General features: G+C 39.6%; 1 protein-coding gene across 1 annotated transcript; it reads right to left on the bottom strand.

Moving 5' to 3' along the window:
- Nucleotides 1-2975: 2975 nt before the first annotated feature.
- On the bottom strand, nt 2976-18991 carry LOC135473594 (glycine receptor subunit alpha-2-like). Its single transcript, XM_064753452.1, has 7 exons — nt 18982-18991; nt 11494-11561; nt 10217-10446; nt 9425-9507; nt 7750-7881; nt 6412-6815; nt 2976-4846 (listed from the first exon to the last, which is right to left on the bottom strand). Exons 2-7 carry the CDS (start codon nt 11494-11496, stop codon nt 4682-4684), a joined length of 1017 nt encoding a protein of 338 aa, XP_064609522.1. The 5' UTR covers nt 11497-11561; nt 18982-18991; the 3' UTR covers nt 2976-4681.
- Nucleotides 18992-19740: the final 749 nt, after the last annotated feature.

The raw sequence follows: 19740 nt of genomic DNA, 5'->3' as shown, positions 1-19740 counted from the left end.
CCTATAGTCTGTGACACATGGTATTCTGATATCATACCTGATATTCTATTACCATATGTGACAGTCTGACACCATACCTGATACTCTGTGACACATGGTGTTCTGTTATCACACTTGATATTCTGTTACCGTATGTGACAGTCTGACACCATACCTGATACTCTGTGACACATGGTGTTCTGTTATCACACCTGGTATTCTGTTACCGTAAGGGGCAATCTGACACCATATCCGATAGTCTGTGACACATGGTATTCTGATATCATACCTGATATTCTATTACAATATGTGACAGTCTAACACCATACCTGATACTCTGTGACACATGGTGTTCTGTTATCACACCTGATATCCTGTTACCGTATGTGACAGTCTGACACCATACCTGATACTCTCTGACACGTGGTATTCTGATACCACACCTCGTATGCTGTAACGGCATGACATCCTGTTACTAAATGTTGTTTTCAATTAAGGCTTCAGGAATTCTGGCACCATGTATCTAACAATCTATTACAGTCTGTATTATTCTTGTATTTCGAAATACAATATGTTGTTAAAATGTGTGCATATAAATTAATACATTTCAGAGCGCTACTACCCACACCACGTAAATATTTGAATATCAGACATCCGTCCCCAAACAGAAAATCAAAGAATGATTGTTGAATTTTATGGGCGTATAGATACAGTTGCAGATATATTTATGGTACTGGCCGAAGCATAATGATCAAAGATTTTGTTCATCACATACCGGTTATGTTCTTCCAAAGCCCATGAATGTTTAATACTCTGCCTTTACACATGATATTAATCGACAAAAGATGACACACTAAAGTTTGTTTGCATAGAATTTATTTCAAACACATTGATTGTTGTCACACAACGTCATGGGAGAAAAAAATGGCCGCATGCAATCAAGGCTGTCATGACGTCCCATAGTGCACGTGATGAGCGTTCCACATAAAGTTAGCCGAACTCATTCATGTCTGTTGGAAATAGGCAATTGATGTATCCCCCTCCCCCCACCTTTCCCCACCCAACCCAACACAACCCAGACAATTTCAGCCGACTTAATCAACTAATTCACAAGCGCTCCGAGCAGTGCTGGATATCGACTATAGCGCATTCTAACTATAGTTCAGTATACCTGGCGAGAACTGGGTCGAGTATTGTAATCCTGGTAACCCTTCTGTATTGTAATTTAAGAATGTTATTTGATTAAGTCGTCATCAGATTCGCCATAAAAACGTCTATATTATTTTTTAAAAAATGATATTTCGACTGAATCAGCAAGATGACGCTATCCACTGTACAACTGATGACACTTTTAGTGAACTTCGTAATCAGTCTCTCGCAATACATGTACGTTGCGTAAAAACATCTTGTTTTGCAATTGTAACCAACATTAAAAACGTCACTCGAGGTTTGATGAAAAAACAAACTACGTACCCTGACTTTTTTGACCGCAAAAGAAAAGTAAACTTAGCCATTGATTAAGATGGTACACTGCTCCTCATGTGGCAGACAAAGTTTACGAAGTTTGAACAAATTCGCGACTTAACACCAAAGATTGTTGCTGTTGTGGTACCAGCAATCTTTCTTGTACATTACCGCCTTAGGATTTCAAATGTGCAAAAATATAACGTAAAATTTACAGTTGTTTGGTATATACAGAGAACAATATAATGTTTGAGGTGCAAGTGACTCAAATCGCGTGCTATTTATACGTAATGTATTTCATTTATCAGAGCCAAACACACATAGAGGTGCAGAGTGGGTAAAAAAATCGTAAGTACTGTGTTAATTGTGTGTTATGTTTCAAAGCAAAAAGCAAGAAAAAACCCCCAAAGAAACAATTTTTTAGTAGTATTAGTATCTCTGATAGGCAATTACCACAAGCTTACCGACTTCATCCAACCGTTATATATCCGATATCCTGGGAATGAATCTTCTTGTGCATTATCTAACCCTCTGAAAAACGGTTACCTTGAATAGCTTTGACTGTTACAAATACTAGAATGCAAATTGAATTTACTAGCAGCAAAATGCAATTCAATAGCCTGTTAAGAAAACTGAAGACCAAAAAAAAAATAATAATAATAATAATGGAAACAATGTACAAATACATGTAGTATATACAGAAACGAGTTTTGAAAGCTCTTTAACGCCGTACTCGTCATTTTCCAGCTACATTTTCTGTTGAGAAAACCGGAGTGCCAGGAGTAAACCATCGCTTTTCACCAGTCGCAGCCGAAATTGGAGTCAAGAGCAAGCGTGTGCCGTGTGAAGATGAAGAATGTACTGAAAATTAGCATAAGTACGTACATAAAACCAACAAAAAATTGAAGTAATTAGATATCCTTGACGTCATCAGAAAACCTTTCTCGTCTCAAAAGCTGCGCTATTGCGTAACAGTTTAAAGTATTTAAAGTGATTGTGTAAGTTCTTCATCTGTCTACATAACACCCATGGTATCAAAGAGTGAGACCTGTGTTTCGGTAGCCTTTCCGTGGAATTTAGTTTGTATACTAACCGGTTGACACAACACATTGAAAGACAGGCACATTGTATTGGAAGCAAAGTTTCACGGTCTTCTGCCACAGGACATCCCAAGATAGCCTTTGTTATTAAAACCTGAAATTAATGTATTCATTACACTTCCTCCCTCGACGAACAAATCGGAATATCGATGTCGTAATACAAACTTCTTTCAATGAAGCGTAAGTTTGGTAAGGCTGGGCCAGGAAGTCCTATCACATTTCCTCAGTTTCCCCTGGTAAACTCCAACTCCCGCCGTTCTGTCTCACACAGCGCATTCATCAGGTAAACTCGCAAAGTTAGTAAGCACGAACACGCTTCTCCGCACAGCTTCCTTTCATCTCTGTCGTCTATAATCCTCTGGTCTTACGCCAAGCACGTTGATATGTTTCCACAACTGCGTCCAATCATATCTCTTCCAAATAATCAGTGAATTTAGTTGCAGCTGCACGTCTAGTTATGTCATACATTTGCTCTTCTCCGTCACATCAGTGTGTTATATCATGTATTCATTTTTACACTACTTCAGTTCTCCTTCCTAAAAGTTCAACCACTTTCATGAATTCATTATTTCACAGTGCTTTTATTCGCATTCATTACCTTCGTTTCTTGGCCACGATCATTCATTTTTATGCAATGTATAACTCTACTCATCGATTTAAATCTTTCACATCCGCTTAAATTATCACTTCGTTCGTCCCTTAATATGGAATGGTATGGAATCACATTTATATTATACACCACAAATTCCCCTAAACTCAACAAGCAATCACGTTCGTTTTCAAAACATTCATGTTTGTTCAACCAGTCAAATGTATATTGGTTTCAAGTCATTCACGCCCAAACAACTTCTCACGTTGATTTTTCCTTAAATCTGTCACATTTATACAACCTGTTAGGTTGGTTTTCCCTCAAACCTCTCACATTTATACAACGTTTCAGGTTGGATTTCCCTCAGATCTGTTACCTTTATGCAACTTGTCACGTTGGTTTCCCCTCAAATCTGTCACATTTACACAATCTGTCACATACGTTTTATAAGTAAATCATTCATATACACGTCATGGCTTCGGTTCTTGTACATCACTTCCTTTGTTTCCTTTAATCTTTCACAATTTTTTTTTAACGTTCCTTGTCTTTGAAATTACTCGCGGTTGTTTATGAAGTTCCTTTTCCCTTAAATCTTTCACTGTTGTTTTTCTCTTTCCATGTCTCTCAACTCTCTCACATTTGTTTATGAAGTTCCTTTTCCCTTAAATCTTTCACTGTTGTTTTTCTCTTTCCATGTCTCTCAACTGTCTCACATTTGTTTATGAAGTTCCTTTTCCCTTAAATCTTTCACTGTTGTTTTTCTCTTTCCATGTCTCTCAACTGTCTCACATTTGTTTATGAAGTTCCTTTTCCCTTAAATCTTTCACTGTTGTTTTTCTCTTTCCATGTCTCTCAACTCTCTCACATTTGTTTATGAAGTTCCTTTTCCCTTAAATCTTTCACTGTTGTTTTTCTCTTTCCATGTCTCTCAACTGTCTCACATTTGTTTATGAAGTTCCTTTTCCCTTAAATCTTTCACTGTTGTTTTTCTCTTTCCATGTCTCTCAACTGTCTCACATTTGTTTATGAAGTTCCTTTTCCTTAAATCTGTCACATTTGTTTTTCACCTTTCATCCCTCATATCCCTCACGTTTGTTTATGACGTTCCTGGGACACTGAATCTGTCACATTTGTATACTATGTTCTTGGTCTACACATACCTTTCACACTTGCAGACCCTATAGCACTGGTGTGTTTGTTATCAAATGTTTCACATTTTACTACATGTCATGTTACTTATAGCTCATTGCTCTGTCCTCATATTGTAATCCACTTTTATCCACTTTCATTCGCGTTTGTGCAGTTATTGTCTTATTAAATACCAGAGTCTACCTCTCTCCTCTAATTCTGTACATTGGCAAACTATATCAGTTGTTCACAAGTTAACAATTTGTACATCCATGGGAAAACCATTATGTGATACTTGCGGTAAGCCACTGAAGTCTCAGTACGAAATCATTCGGAATGGTAAAGATTGGTCCAAAATTCCAAATTCTGTGGATTTGATCTTTCAAAGCACTTCTTCATGTCTTTAACTTTAAAAATGGTATCAATCCGGAACCCAGTACGAGTAGAAAATCCAGTAGACGACCAGCAAGACGAGGAAAGTGGCAGGAAATGCCACTCGGGACACGGTGTCAATGTACTGCGCTCTTTTCCTAGACTTCACATCGGGAACCCGAACATAAGATTTTTTCTCGTCATCCATTGTGTCCTGGGAATACAAAAAAAAAACACACAGATGAAATCAGAAATTTGACTAAAATTGCGTAACAGGATAAATAAAAAAACCGGTATATAACTTTCATTTTTCTTGGCTGGAAGGTACGTTACACTTTACAATGAATAACTATCAATAAATGCTACTTTCTACAGATTAAGTACAAAGCCTTGAACTCACAGATGGATTGATTAACAAGATGTTTGATTAGTTAGCTGAGTGATTGGTTAATTATTTATTCGGAATGGAAAACAGTGCTTTTTATAGGTTGCAACAAAATTTCAGTTTTCTTGCAACATTCTCCACAGGGAACACTGACTGACCGACCGATTGATTAATTTACTGATTGGCTGACTCCAAGCAAACAAAGATCATTGAACACGACCATTACACAAAGCCATAAATTTGAATACCATCATATAATCCTTTTTTAAAGGACATTCCTGTGAACTGAGTTACCAGCGTTTCACCGCGTCTCCTAGCAGTGTCTCAACTTTCAAGTCATACGAATTTATTGGACTTTGGTCTCGTGCCCTCGTGTAAAGAACCTGTTTTTCTCAATCGATGACAACCATCAGCTTAATGGGAAATGTCTTTACATTGTCATGCTGTTAACAATAACCGCCCAGTCGCAATCTTGATCCACATTAGAAAAAGTAAGGGTTATATCTTTTTTCCAATTGAATAATTTGATTTTTCCGAACAATAAACTACCTTGCAGTGAAAATTGTAGAGAATCATCTGTACTCTAATTTCGTTATTTATGTGCGGCCGTGCTGTTTATTTAATTACGCAAATGTTTATATTAGGAAGACACAAAGCTGTACTAAGATTGACTTAGATGTACGATTTTATGACAGATTGTTCTTGTTCTGCACAAGCATTCTGGAAGTATTGTCTTCGCAATGCCTATCGTATATCGGTTTGAGCTGTCAGAATAACTGCTGTCATAAGCTGTCAAAGTTTACGATATAATAAAAAAAAACAGCCTAAAGCTCGAACTTAGTAGTTCCAAGAAATAAGAAGATGAAGCTTGTTTCCAATGAAGCCATCTACCAAGTTTTCATTCAGAATAATCAACAGTTTTGAAAAAAAAATCAAAACAGAAACACAAACGGAACAATTTAAAGTAATTCCAGGCCGGTGCAGTGACGTCTTATGAATTGCAATTCTTACTACATTTTCCCTTTTTTTCTTCTAATTCTGCATAAACCATGGTTCTAGTGGGCGTGTAATTTTGCTGTCTTTCAACATTTACTTGAACAGTTGTAATAAAACACTAACAGAGGTAAATTGAAAGGCATGGGTCAGCATTTGCCAACTATCACACTGTCGTCTCTGTTCTGGTTTCACCTGTGCTGTAGTCTTTTACATCCTAAAAGTTTCGTGATTCTTTTTGGTCTCGTAAACTGGTATATATCCACATTATACACCGGCACAGATGATACCATGCAATACACTGAGTTAGCGCGAAGTTGTAGAATGCCTTCAGAAATGACTTTACCAGAACCAATAACAAGACGTACAGGTCTATATGAGATTAACAAATCATAACATACCCAATTCCCCTGTCGCTGTGTGATATTGAAACAAACGTCAATTCCATTCTCTTCGTGTCGACTCCTATTTGTGTGCACTTTGATTTGTTTTCTAGATAAATAGTTCACTACAGAATATTCCAGGAGGGCGGCGAAGACAAAGAACAAACACAACGAAGACCAGACGTCTATAGCCTTAATGTATGAGACTTTAGGCAAGGAACCTTGTGCACCGTCGTTCTGTGTCGTCATCGTCAGCACTGTGAGGATGCCAAGTGATATTCGGGCGGGCACCGAGTCGATGTCCAGCCAGAACGACACCCATGACAACATGACGATCAGGACACAAGGGATGTAAATCTGGATGACGTAATAACCCAGATGACGGACCAATTTAAACGAAGCCTCCAAGCAGGTAAACCTGTCTGTAAGAAAGAGGTAATGGCTAAAATCATTATTTCCGGTTTCAAATTGCAGATGTAGGGAACTATCTGAATGACGTAAACACCTACGCTTTCATAATCTTTCACATCTTTGACGGTTGCCATTTATGAATGGTGGAAACAAGGCTAAATTAATAATTGGTGAAAGAAATATTAAATTTGGTTCATTTACAATGACGTAATGACGTTTATTTACTAAAGATCAATCAACATTTCAGAACCTTATAAATATATACGTTTTTTAATTTGTTAGTGCCTTTGAGTGATTAAGACAAAATATGATAACTTTGTCAGTCGAATATTTCACTATAACAATATTGTAATACCTTACTACTTTATACGAGTACTTCAAAGTCTGCCCAACATATTTAGACAAGTATGTACCCAGATGCTGGCACACGTGGAGTGAGTGCTTGGGTTTAACGTCGTACTTAATTTTTCAGTCATATGACGACGAAGGTGTCCTTTGAATGCATTTACTGCTTCACTGACACGCCTTACCCAAGGCAAGTAAGCCAACCCGTATTATACTGATACGGGTCAACAAGTCGTTGCACTCTCCCCTTCATGCTGAACGCCAAGCGAAGAAGTTACAACTTCCTCTTTTAAAGTCTGAGGTGTGACTCAACCTAGTATTGGCCCTGGATCAACGGCTCCCGAAGCGAACGCTCTACCAACTGAGCTATCGACACACATGGATGATGTGCAAACTAACTTTCTTCTTATGATATATATCGATTTCAACAAAGAAGTGTTTTCACGCGCAGGTTTGACTTCAGAACTACTCAATATGTGTAAAGAAACTAGATGGGCTAATTATAATTCTGGCCAATCTTACTTGCCGTCCGTGTGTTTAATTTATCAGAAATATATATGTCAGCTGGAAATGAGCTAGTTCTAATTCTGTCTATCTTACCTGGCGTTCTGTCTGTACAGTTAATCAGAGTAACATTTGTCAGTTGGAATTGTGGAAGTTCTGACTCTCGATCAACCTTCACACAGTCATCACATTTCCACTTTAAAATCACGTTCTCTGCAGTATAGGTAACTGAAAATAAGATTAAAAAGTATCAAAATAAGCGACAATTTGGTGAAACAGAAGTCAACATTTGCAAATAGACGACGTGAATCTGATTCCCTGTGGAGCACTTCAGTGGTGTAATCGTTATAGCGTCTGCCTCGAAGTTGGGAGACCGCGAGAGCAAACCCGGGTCGAGTCATACCAAAGATTTTAAAAATGGTGCTGGTTGCTGCCCCACTTGGTGCTCAGAACTGAAAGGTTAGAGCAAGGAAACAGGACTGTCTGGTGTCTTCGACATGCTAGTTAGTGGAGGCAGCTCTATGGCGACATGGACTTACCCTGCCACAAGAAAACACGTTGTACATACACACACCTAATGACTCCTCGTCATATTATGAGTGGAAAATTGTTGGGTACGACGTTAAACCACAAACATACATACATACATACATACATACATACATACCGATTCCCCTTAACCTAGTCTTGACATATTGGGCTATTTGTAATGAACGATCATGGCTTTATTCATAATATTTCCTTCATGTGTGTTGTTTCCGACAAAGTAAGACAAATAAATCTATATGAGATTTAAAACCGAAATCAGTTAAGGATAATCAATATTTGGTCACCAAAAGTAACACTTGTTTTTCCAGGATGAAATGTAATTAAAGTATGTGACATATCGTGATGACATTCCCCCCAAATGGAACTATCGTCTGGAAGTTATACATGTAATACCGAAGACGCACTGAATGGAAATCTTGTGCTATACTCTTTATCCCATAATCTGTTTCTTTTCATTTTGTCACACCGAGTCTGTTTTGAAATTTCCTTCCATATATACACGTTAGTGTGTTTTAAGCGTTTTGGTATGAGAAACAAACAACTCCGGCCATGATAGGTCGGTATCTGGCTATGTCTGGTAATGGCTATGTTTACTGACTTTGCTTCACCATTATGTAAACGTCCGGGGATTACCATCTACCAATCATCGACTAGTAAAATCCCAGGGTGCACTGCGCGTTCCCTATGCACGCAGATCAAACAATATTGTAGTATATCTACCATAAAGTAAACTCAAAAGTATCACTTATTCTCATTTTTTGGGGGTGTATGTTGATTTCAAATTGTGGTCAAAGATAAAAATGAGACAACATAATGTTTTCAGACAAAACGTCGAAAACAAAAAAATCACGTGCATGTGCAAAAACCACTACCCATACATCTACACATAAGGAGGTTACAGGCAGGAAGGCGTTTGTAATTATTTAATTAATTATAATTACTGAAAAATGGACAGCCACAAAAAAACACACGGGAGGTGTCGTCTCTTACCTAGCATCCACGGCCATGTTTGTTAAAGTTCCGATTTATACGTGTCTTATGGTAGAACGTATTTTCCTTCAGACTTTATTAGCACAAGAAACAATAACAAGTAAAATGTAATGTCCAATTTAGATAATGCTAGGTCCTGAAAAAGGAGACCGAATTTAAAACTAAAACAACTGTTGGTAAACTGGATACAATCGATAAAGGAGAAATACGTATGTTAAATGAGAAGACTTACAGCTTCTAATGTAGATGGGGCAAACTTGTGAGTCCAGAGGGTACTTATGCAATTTCATATGACACGTGGCTGTCATTGTTATTCTGAAAAACATGGTGACAATTTTTTTTTCAGTTTGTGTTTCATTATATGGTGATAGTAGGCCTTCATGCAAATATGTAACAGAAGAGTGAGCATACGATCTATTGGCCAGGCATTGAGTGCTAAAGGGACATTCATATAGAAATGGCTCTGAGTATTTAATTATTTTATTTGATTGGTATTTCATTTATTTAGTTGATTGATGTTTTACGCCGTTCTTAAGAATATTGCACTTATACGACGGTGGCCAGCATTATGGTGGGAGAAAACCGGAGAGAGCCCGGAGGGGAGATGGGCTTGAACTCAAAGAGACCGGATATGTGAGAGGTTTCTTGGTCATCGAGCCGCACTGGCACGCTAACCCCCTCGGTGGCGCTGACTAGTTGGCATTGAGGAAAAGAAAGCATGCAATCTAAATCAATAGTTTTATCTTGGTCACCCTTAAAAGCTCTATTCTGATTTTATGTACGGTACAGATACTAATCCACTATCTAAACCTGCCTATCCCAGACACTGGGCAATAAGGTGTGCTTTAAAGAATGCATGCTGTATTAGAGAGATATATTTTATCATAACACGGCGTGTATTTGTAACAATTGAGATTTCTTTGATATTTCTTTTGTATATATATATATATATATATATATATATATATATATATATATATATATATAGGGAAGAGAGTGTTTATTGTACTGACGCATAACTCACCTGGAACTGTACACTATCGTGCCATTCTCATACAGATGCATTAGTTTGTTAGGAACCGTAACATCGTGAAAATCGGCTTTTTTCTCATTGGAAAAGTATAAGTCTGGCACCCAGACATCTTTCATAGTTTTGGCATCCAGTTCCAGAAACGTGATCTTCTGAAGGGGCTCGCTAAATCTCAACCTAGAATCCATCCACGTTTGATTGATCAGGAAGTTAATGGAGAAGTCCTACAACAAGCAATAACATGGCACTGAGCAGTGTAATCCGTGTGGTATTAGGGGAATCATTTGTGCTGGAGTCAGGCAGTACCTGATGGTTTCAGCATCATGGGCAATGGCGAAGTCTGCAGAGATTACTGAGCTGAGAGCGACCATGCAAAAAGAAAACATCGGACGGATTCGTGCTTAAACCAAATAGTGACTGTATCTAGTCCAAGGAAACGACAGAGACGAACAGATACTGTTTGCATTACTGAGCAAAAAAAGGAGTTATCCTTGCTGGTTTTATGACACGAAGATTTACCGCTGTGATCCACAGTGTGTCGTGCTACATCACAAAGTTAGGGATTGGGAATTGTGGTAGAAATCAAACAGAATCCCAACAAAAACGAGGAAGGCTGGCGTCTGAATCCTGGCCGGGCCTTGTCAGCAAAGGGATAACATCTTAGCACTGGAGGCTAATTATGGCCAGTGCCAATGGTATTATACCCCTACTGCACCATTCACCACGTCGAACCACGTTATCCTTGAGCCGCAGTTAAGCATGTTATACTGATTTATCACTAAGCATATTCCATGCTTAATAGCATGTATAGGACATCTATCATTTCTGATCATGTTGCCCTCAACAGGTTTCTAACCTAAACAGTGAGGTCATAGTTTTCGGCTTATAACTGCTTATACATTCAGTGGTGTAGGAAGGAAATGAAAAAGCCTCAACATACTTTATGTTCTTGCTCGACGCACAATATAAAAACAAACATGGAATATCACTGTACCTATTTTGTTTACACTTACTCAAACGCTTCCCATGCGATTTAATACAACACAATGTATATTTTATTTATTCTTATAAACTTTACAACAGTAAGTCCACCATTGAATATTGCCTGTGAAGAATTTTTTTTAAATATGTCTGGGTGAACAAAAGTGGGGTGGGACATATACCATATATTGGTCCCCTTCCCACCTCAACTCTCAAGGCCGCCATATACAGCCATCATGAAAGGTCATTCGTACGCCAAACACAACCTAATTTAAACCTGAGGTACTCACCATATTGGCTTCACTGACGGAATCAAAGCTGTTAATGAAAAGGCTCACGGTAACTTCCGTCGGGTAGGCTGGAACAAACAGAATCGTTATGACTTTTTTTCGTTCTGCGTAGATAATTAAACTTATTTCGATACCTGCAAAATAAATTTACACAAAATAAATTTACAGAGAGCGATGAGATATTCAGACAGAATGTTGTCCGCAACGATAGTTCGGGGATGTTTCGTGTATGTCAGCTGAAGCACATACATGAAATGAAGTAATTAAAAAGCGTATATGTGCGATTATTGACCTGGAACATCCATATATATATATAGGAGTGTCGTTTTCTACGGGTTGATTACTATTTGGCTAAGGGAGTTAATGGCTTTTTCCGACGATCCCACAAGCGATTAACAATGAGGTTCCACGACAGTTCGCCTTGTTTCGTTTCAGCCGGAGATATACCAGATCCTTGATGGAATAGCGTACTATCCTGCACCAGTATCACATAATGCCACTGAGTACGGCGTGAAACTTTAGTGAAATAAATAAATAGATATAAGTAGGTTTTGGCTGTAATGCTTAATACACGTTCGCAAAGTAACACTCCTAGAAATGGCCATATGACTGTACCACGGTAAACTGTTCCACACTTTACGTCGCTATGGTATAGGACCTCGTAACTGGGTGGTGCGCTGATTACACAAAACTCATTCATTTTTCCTCATTTCTTTAAATCTATCCAACTTCATCGACCCATATACATACATCACCGTTGTCGTGAGATAAATACCAATGCTAAATAATACACTTGTAAATGCCCATTCGCTAGGACACATATGGGTTTGGTTCAGTTCGTGCCTTAGATAGGGTATCTCTAAGATTCAAATATCTCTAAACGGTTTTAGGGCCTCGGTGGCAATAACAGTCATTCAAATGATAATAAAGGTCAATTAAGAGGTTGTACAAGACTTTCGTTGTTTTCCACCAGCACAGCAAGCATGTACTTCACCCATACATACAATTAGCCGTTCCATTGCAAATAAATGAATTCATTAAATATCAAGCAAAATATGGCCCCTGGTGTGAGAATACCTGCGTTCTTTTCTCTTCGCATGTTGAGATTTTATCCTCATTGGCATCTTATCAAGAATAACTTTACTCATTTATACATCTTAGTAATCGACATCACCTTGTTAGAAGGAAGTGGTCTGTTTGCTCCCCCCCCCCCCCCCAAATAGACAATGTTATGCCTTTTATCAGGCACTCTTGTCTTTGGTCAATTTAGATTTTTTAGAAATACGTTCGTTAACAAATTCGTACTGAGTCAATTGTAGCACTTTTCTGAGAGTGATTTGGCGTAGAAAGGCCACAGAATTTTCACGACTGTATGGTACTCATGGCGTCTTTTACTGACCAAAACATCGCCTTTGGCTTCCGGCCAATCTATAAGCCGTCTGTTACTAAACATCTGAGCGAGGCTCCTACAAGCAGTCTTCCTGGGTCGTCGTAACCTGTGTTGTCTGAGGCTTTCTGTGTTGATATGGCTCTCCTAATAAAGTAGTGCTACTCTGATGTCAGTGGTGACACCATCAATTCAATGAAAATGTTAGACTGTTCCAGTCAACGATAGCATGGACTCAAAATGGCGAAACAATGTTCCGAAACGACGGATTAATCCTTGGGAAAACCTTTCTTGCTGGAAACACAAAACCTTGATGAATTTAATATTAACAGAGTTATCCGTCTGCAGGCAAAGCGCGATGTGGTCACGTCCATTATTATTGTTCTTTACAACCAGACTTCATTTATTGATAAAAGGCGACATTTGTTTGGCATGCTTGTCTATACCGCACAGAAACCAGATCTTTTGCATTTGTAAGTAGAACAATTTAGCTTGTAACACGAATTTTCCCGTCGTTTCCCAACCTTTCCTGTAAGCTTTCTGGACTGGTTTAGTATGTCATTGTCATTTTATTTGCTCTGGGCCTGTAGTTATTTCAGCGCGACCTTTGACTAGGTTTTAACCATAGTGCTCCTCATACAGTGATGATGTCAAAAACCGAGATTTACGCCGGAATGCTAATGTGACATCGGAGTACATTGATGTACGGTTATTGGCAAATCTATCCTCTGGGCGATCAAACGCCCCAAGCTTCGAGAACCGCTCAACACTAAAGCAAAATTGCAGTGTTTGTTTAGGCCATTATGTACGCTTCGATATGTTCCAGAATTTTAGCGGCCAAGTTTATGGATGGTGTGAATCGGACAGACCCGGAAAAATTGACCTCATTCTGACCAGCCGAGTTAGTCGTCATGATTCTCTTCACTCTGAGTTTCTTTTCACCGCATCTCCTATTCATTTGATTATCAAGCAGAAGATTTTATGCTGAGACGTTTCTCACTTAAGAACAAATTTGATCTGGAGAGGAAGGGGACCGCGGCAGAGGTACATGCCTTTCTAAAACACAGGTGCGGGTTCAAAACCGGTCTTGGATCGATACTTTATAGATTTCCCCGCTCTCAGTGGCAATAAAGTGTCGATGATGCTCGAGTGACCTTTGGCGCAGTTTAAAATTCGCTGAAGGCCACTTGTCTTCTACCAACATGGTATACATATCTGACCGTCAAACGTGGGAAAGTTTGTCTGTAATTTGCCAAAGTTCGGTGGTTTACAATTGAGACTCCGGTCTCCTTCACCCATTAAACTGATCGTCATCGAATATGACTTTATCAACGTCAAATAAAATAATTAATTGTTCCAGAGACAACTATTTTAACGATATTTTGTAAGCAAAAGTATGGAGTATCACCCTTAAGGCTTATCAGTGTGCGGTCATGGAGCACGGGGACACATATTTCCTAATAAGGCTTATCAGTGTACGGTCATGGAGCACGTGGACACATATTTCCTAATAAGGCTTATCAGTGTACGGTCATGGAGCACGGTGACACATATTTCCTAATAAGGCTTATCAGTGTACGGTCATGGAGCACGGGGACACAGTTTTTCCTATTAAGGCTTATCAGTGTACTATCATGGAGTACGGGGACACATATTTCCTAATAAGGCTTATCAGTGTACGGTCATGGAGCACGTGGACACATATTTCCTAATAAGGCTTATCAGTGTACGGTCATGGAGCACGTGGACACATATTTCCTAATATAGCTTATCAGTGTACGGTCACGGAGCATGGGGACACATATTTCCTAATAAGGCTTATCAGTGTACGGTCATGGAGCACGGGGACACATATTTCCTAATAAGGCTTATCAGTGTACGGTCATGGAGCACGGGGGCACATATTTCCTAATAAGGCTTATCAGTGTGTGGTCATGGAGCACGGGAACACATATTTCCTAATATAACTTATCAGTGTACGGTCATGGAGCACGGGGGCACATATTTCCTAATAAGGCTTATCAGTGTACGGTCATGGAGCACGGGGGACACATATTTCCTAATAAGGCTTATCAGTGTACGGTCATGGAGCATGTGGACACATATTTCCTAATAAGGCTTATCAGTGTGTGGTCATGGAGCACGGGAACACATATTTCCTAATAAGGCTTATCAGTGTACGGTCATGGAGCACGTGGACACATATTTCCTAATAAGGCTTATCATTGTACGGTCATGGAGCACGGGGGCACATATTTCCTAATAAGGCTTATCAGTGTACGGTCATGGAGCAACGGGACACATATTTCCTAATAAGGCTTATCAGTGTACGGTCATGGAGCATGTGGACACATATTTCCTAATAAGACTTATCAGTGTACGGTCACGGAGCACGGGGGCACATATTTCCTAATAAGGCTTATCAGTGTACGGTCACGGAGCACGGGGGCACATATTTCCTAATAAGGCTTATCAGTTTACGGTCATGGAGCACGGGGACACAGATTTCCTATTAAGGCTTATCAGTGTACTATCATGGAGTACGGGGACACATATTTCCTAATAAGGCTTATCAGTGTACGGTCATGGAGCACGGGGACGCATATTTCCTAATAAGGCTTATCAGTGTGCGGTCATGAAGCACGTGGACACATATTTCCTAATAAGGCTTATCAGTGTGCGGTCATGGAGCACGTGGACACATATTTCCTAATAAGGCTTATCAGTGTGTGGTCATGGAGCACGGGACCACATATTTCCTAATAAGGCTTTTCAGTATACGGTCATGGAGCATGTGAACACATATTTCCTAATTAGGCTTATCAGTGTACGGTCATGGAGCACGGGGACAAATATTTCCTAATAAGGCTTATCAGTGCACGGTCATGGAGCACGGAGACACATATTTCCTAATAAGGCTTATCAGTGTACGGTCATGGAGCACGGAGACACATATTTTCTAATAAGGCTTATCAGTGTACGGTCATGGAACACGGGGACACATATTTCCTAATTAGGCTTATCAGTGTACTATCATGGAGTACGGGGACACATATTTCCTAATAAGGCTTATCAGTGTACGGCCATGGATCACGGGGACACATATTCCCTAATAAGGCTTATCAGTGTACGGTCATGGAGTATGTGGACACATATTTCCTAATAAGGCTTATCAGTGCACGGTCATGGAGCACGGGGACACATATTTCCTAATAAGGCTTATCAGTGTACGGTCATGGAGAACGGGGACACATATTTCCTAATAAGGCTTATCAGTGTACGGTCATGGAGCACGGGGACACATATTTCCTAATATAGCTTATCAGTGTACGGTCATGGAGCACGGGGACACATATTTCCTAATAAGGCTTATCAGTGTACGGTCATGGAGCATGTGGAGGCATATTTCCTAAAAAGGCTTATCAGTGCACGGTCATGGAGCACGGGGGCACATATTTCCTAATAAGGCTTATCAGTGTACGGTCATGGAGCACGGGGGCACATATTTCCTAATAAGGCTTATCAGTGTACGGTCATGGAGCACGGGGACACATATTTCCTAATAAGGCTTATCAGTGTACGGTCATGGAGCACGGGGGCACATATTTCCTAATAAGACTTATCAGTGTGTGGTCATGGAGCACGGGGACACATATTTCCTAATAAGGCTTATCAGTGTACGGTCATGGAGCATGTGGACACATATTTCCTAATAAGGCTTATCAGTGTACGGTCATGGAGCATGTGGACACATATTTCCTAATAAGACTTATCAGTGTACGGTCATGGAGCACGGGGACACATATTTCCTAATAAGGCTTATCAGTGTACGGTCATGGAACACGGGGACACATATTTCCTAATTAGGCTTATCAGTGTACTATCATGGAGTACGGGGACACATATTTCCTAATAAGGCTTATCAGTGTACGGCCATGGAGCACGGGGACACATATTCCCTAATAAGGCTTATCAGTGTACGGTCATGGAGTATGTGGACACATATTTCCTAATAAGGCTTATCAGTGCACGGTCATGGAGCACGGGGACACATATTTCCTAATAAGGCTTATCAGTGTACGGTCATGGAGCACGGGGACACATATTTCCTAATAAGGCTTATCAGTGTACGGTCATGGAGCACGGGGACACATATTTCCTAATATAGCTTATCAGTGTACGGTCATGGAGCACGGGGACACATATTTCCTAATAAGGCTTATCAGTGTACGGTCATGGAGCATGTGGACACATATTTCCTAATAAGGCTTATCAGTGCACGGTCATGGAGCACGGGGGCACATATTTCCTAATAAGGCTTATCAGTGTACGGTTATGGAGCACGGGGGCACATATTTCCTAATAAGGCTTATCAGTGTGTGGTCATGGAGCACGGGGACACATATTTCCTAATAAGGCTTATCAGTGTACGGTCATGGAGCATGTGGACACATATTTCCTAATAAGGCTTATCAGTGTACAGTCATGGAGCATGTGGACACATATTTCCTAATAAGACTTATCAGTGTACGGTCATGGAGCACGGGGACACATATTTCCTAATAAGGCTTATCAGTGTACGGTCATGGAGCACGGGGACACAGATTTCCTAATAAGGCTTATCAGTGTACGGTCATGGAGCACGGAGACACATATTTCCTAATAAGGCTTATAAGTGTACGGTCATGGAGCACGTGGACACATATTTCCTAATAAGGCTTATCAGTGTACGGTCATGGAGCACGGGGACACATATTTCCTAATAAGGCTTATCAGTGTGCGGTCATGGAGCACGGGGACACATATTTCCTACATTGGAATTTGGCGCATGAAGTTCATTTATGGTGCCCACAGAATGTACACCAGCGAACTTTCGGGGACAGTTCCGGGGAATCCTGACGTATCCTTGCTACGACAAGATACTGTCAATTCAAACAAAAGCCCGCAGATAAAACAGCATAGAGTGTTCCGTGGGAGTGACAGAAATCCAGTTAGCAGAGCTTCGTCGCTAACTGTCTGCAATAGCAGCACTGGGTATACAGGGCCCCATCTGGGCTTCCAATTGGATAAGCGACGGTTGTTTATTGAAAAAAAAACCCGAACCACAGAGGGCATACTGGTGTTTGGTTTATATATTATTATATTTATTTCATGTGTTTTCTGTTTTTCTTTCTTCTTCTAAACCAATCAGTTACTGAATAAGCATTATATCATGAAAATACCAGCTATTAATGGATTTCCCAATTGTTACCATCTACCATGACGTAAACTAATAACAGGGAAATTCAAACTTTCGCCAAGTTTAGGCAAAGTACGAAATTGTTGTTTGAAACATAGACCAATGGCCAAAGTAACCTTATATTCCAAAGAAATCAAAAAAATACAAAAACATTCTTAGCGAAACCTAGGAAAAATGTTCAAACCGCCAACAGTTACCTCAAAAGTTTAAACAACTGAATTACTGTTTACTGAAAGAGTGTTTACCCAAGCTGGCTTTTTCGTCTACACTTCAGATGACTTTGGGAATCAACATATACCAAACATCTGGAGGGGATTGGATTGCAAATGTCAGTGAAATTTTTGGCCAAATGATACCAAGCCTCTGCTAGCCTTTGAGCTATAATTAGGCTGTTTTATCCGGTGCAAAATTGGCGTGTCAGAAAACGTAAAAGTTTGCAATAATGTAAACATAGTCTATAACCGTTGTCGTAGTGCATGGCGACAAAGTAGATAACACTGAACAAGGCATAAAACTTCAATGCTTATCTTATTCACCGTTCCCTCTTATATTTGATATACAGTCTTTACTTCATTGTATTCCAGATAAGATTTATGTCCACTGTTTTCTCTGAATAATGTAAAATATGGTTTGAATTTTAAATATATACAGTAACAACAAAATTGCTATAACAAATTCAAAATTAAAAATTTTATTTGTGTGGGCAATGCTGTTATTTTACCTTAATATAAATTATAATTAAAATCAAGAAGCACAATCTGTGTAGATGAAGAATGGTGGACGTGTGATTGATGTTTGCTATTGGCAGTCACTGATGATGAGAAACAGGAAACGTGAAACTTTGGTATTTGATGAACCCTACCTTGGTTAAATGTAGGCGCTATCCTGCTGTTATACTTTGAGGAATCCAACAACTGGCTCAGGATCTGGGCTCTGGAGAGACTGCAACAATGTCCATATTTGGTCAGCTAGCCAATTATATCCACATTTATAATTCAAGTCATTGTTTCAGAACAAAATAGGAATATGTGCATATAATGGGCACGTTCCACCGCCATTGCCACTGGCCAAATAATCATTATTTCACTGCGAAATGGGAACCTAGCGCTGGTATATCGAGTTTTAGAAGGTTTTAAAACTAGATAAGCATACCTTTCCCGTTTAAATTAAAAATTTTGAAGTTCATTTATCTTATATTGGGCATATGTGATGAGCGAAATTGCCAATTTCATTTGAAAAATACTAACTTCGTCAATGTCCACTTATACTGAAAACAGACCTGGAACATCACATATTGAACTGTGCATATCGCCTCCGAAATTCTAAACCAGTACTTGCCAGAACCATGCGGTATGTTGAACGAAGGGGAAATCATTTTACTATTTTCTCCCTTGTGTTTAGTTCATAGTCCTGCTTTTGCAGTGTTCTGTGGCAGTTCGCATGTTTCGCTCATGACAGGTGCGTGTGTATAATGTTGCTTTAGGCCACCTGCAAATGACTGATTAACCGAATCCGCTGGAGTCTAAAACAAACTCACCTGCTGGTGTTACTGCCGTCATCAGCCCGACACTCACACATCATCCCGACCAGCCAGCCCAGCCAAAACCAGCCCCAGATGTCA

Source organism: Liolophura sinensis, chromosome 8 (assembly GCF_032854445.1).
Source record: "Liolophura sinensis isolate JHLJ2023 chromosome 8, CUHK_Ljap_v2, whole genome shotgun sequence".
Lineage (NCBI taxonomy): Eukaryota > Metazoa > Mollusca > Polyplacophora > Chitonida > Chitonidae > Liolophura > Liolophura sinensis.
Note: the sequence above shows the minus strand (reverse complement) of the source record. Positions and strands in the feature narration are given on the sequence as shown.

Excerpts from the sequence above, each read along its gene's own strand:
- LOC135473594 (XM_064753452.1), bottom strand. Across the intron at positions 7,882-9,424 it reads CCCCATCTACATTAGAAGCT|TTACCTATACTGCAGAGAAC; the intron begins GTAAGTCTTCTC and ends TCTTATTTTCAG. Across the intron at positions 4,847-6,411 it reads CACAGCGACAGGGGAATTGG|GACACAATGGATGACGAGAA; the intron begins GTATGTTATGAT and ends TTGTATTCCCAG.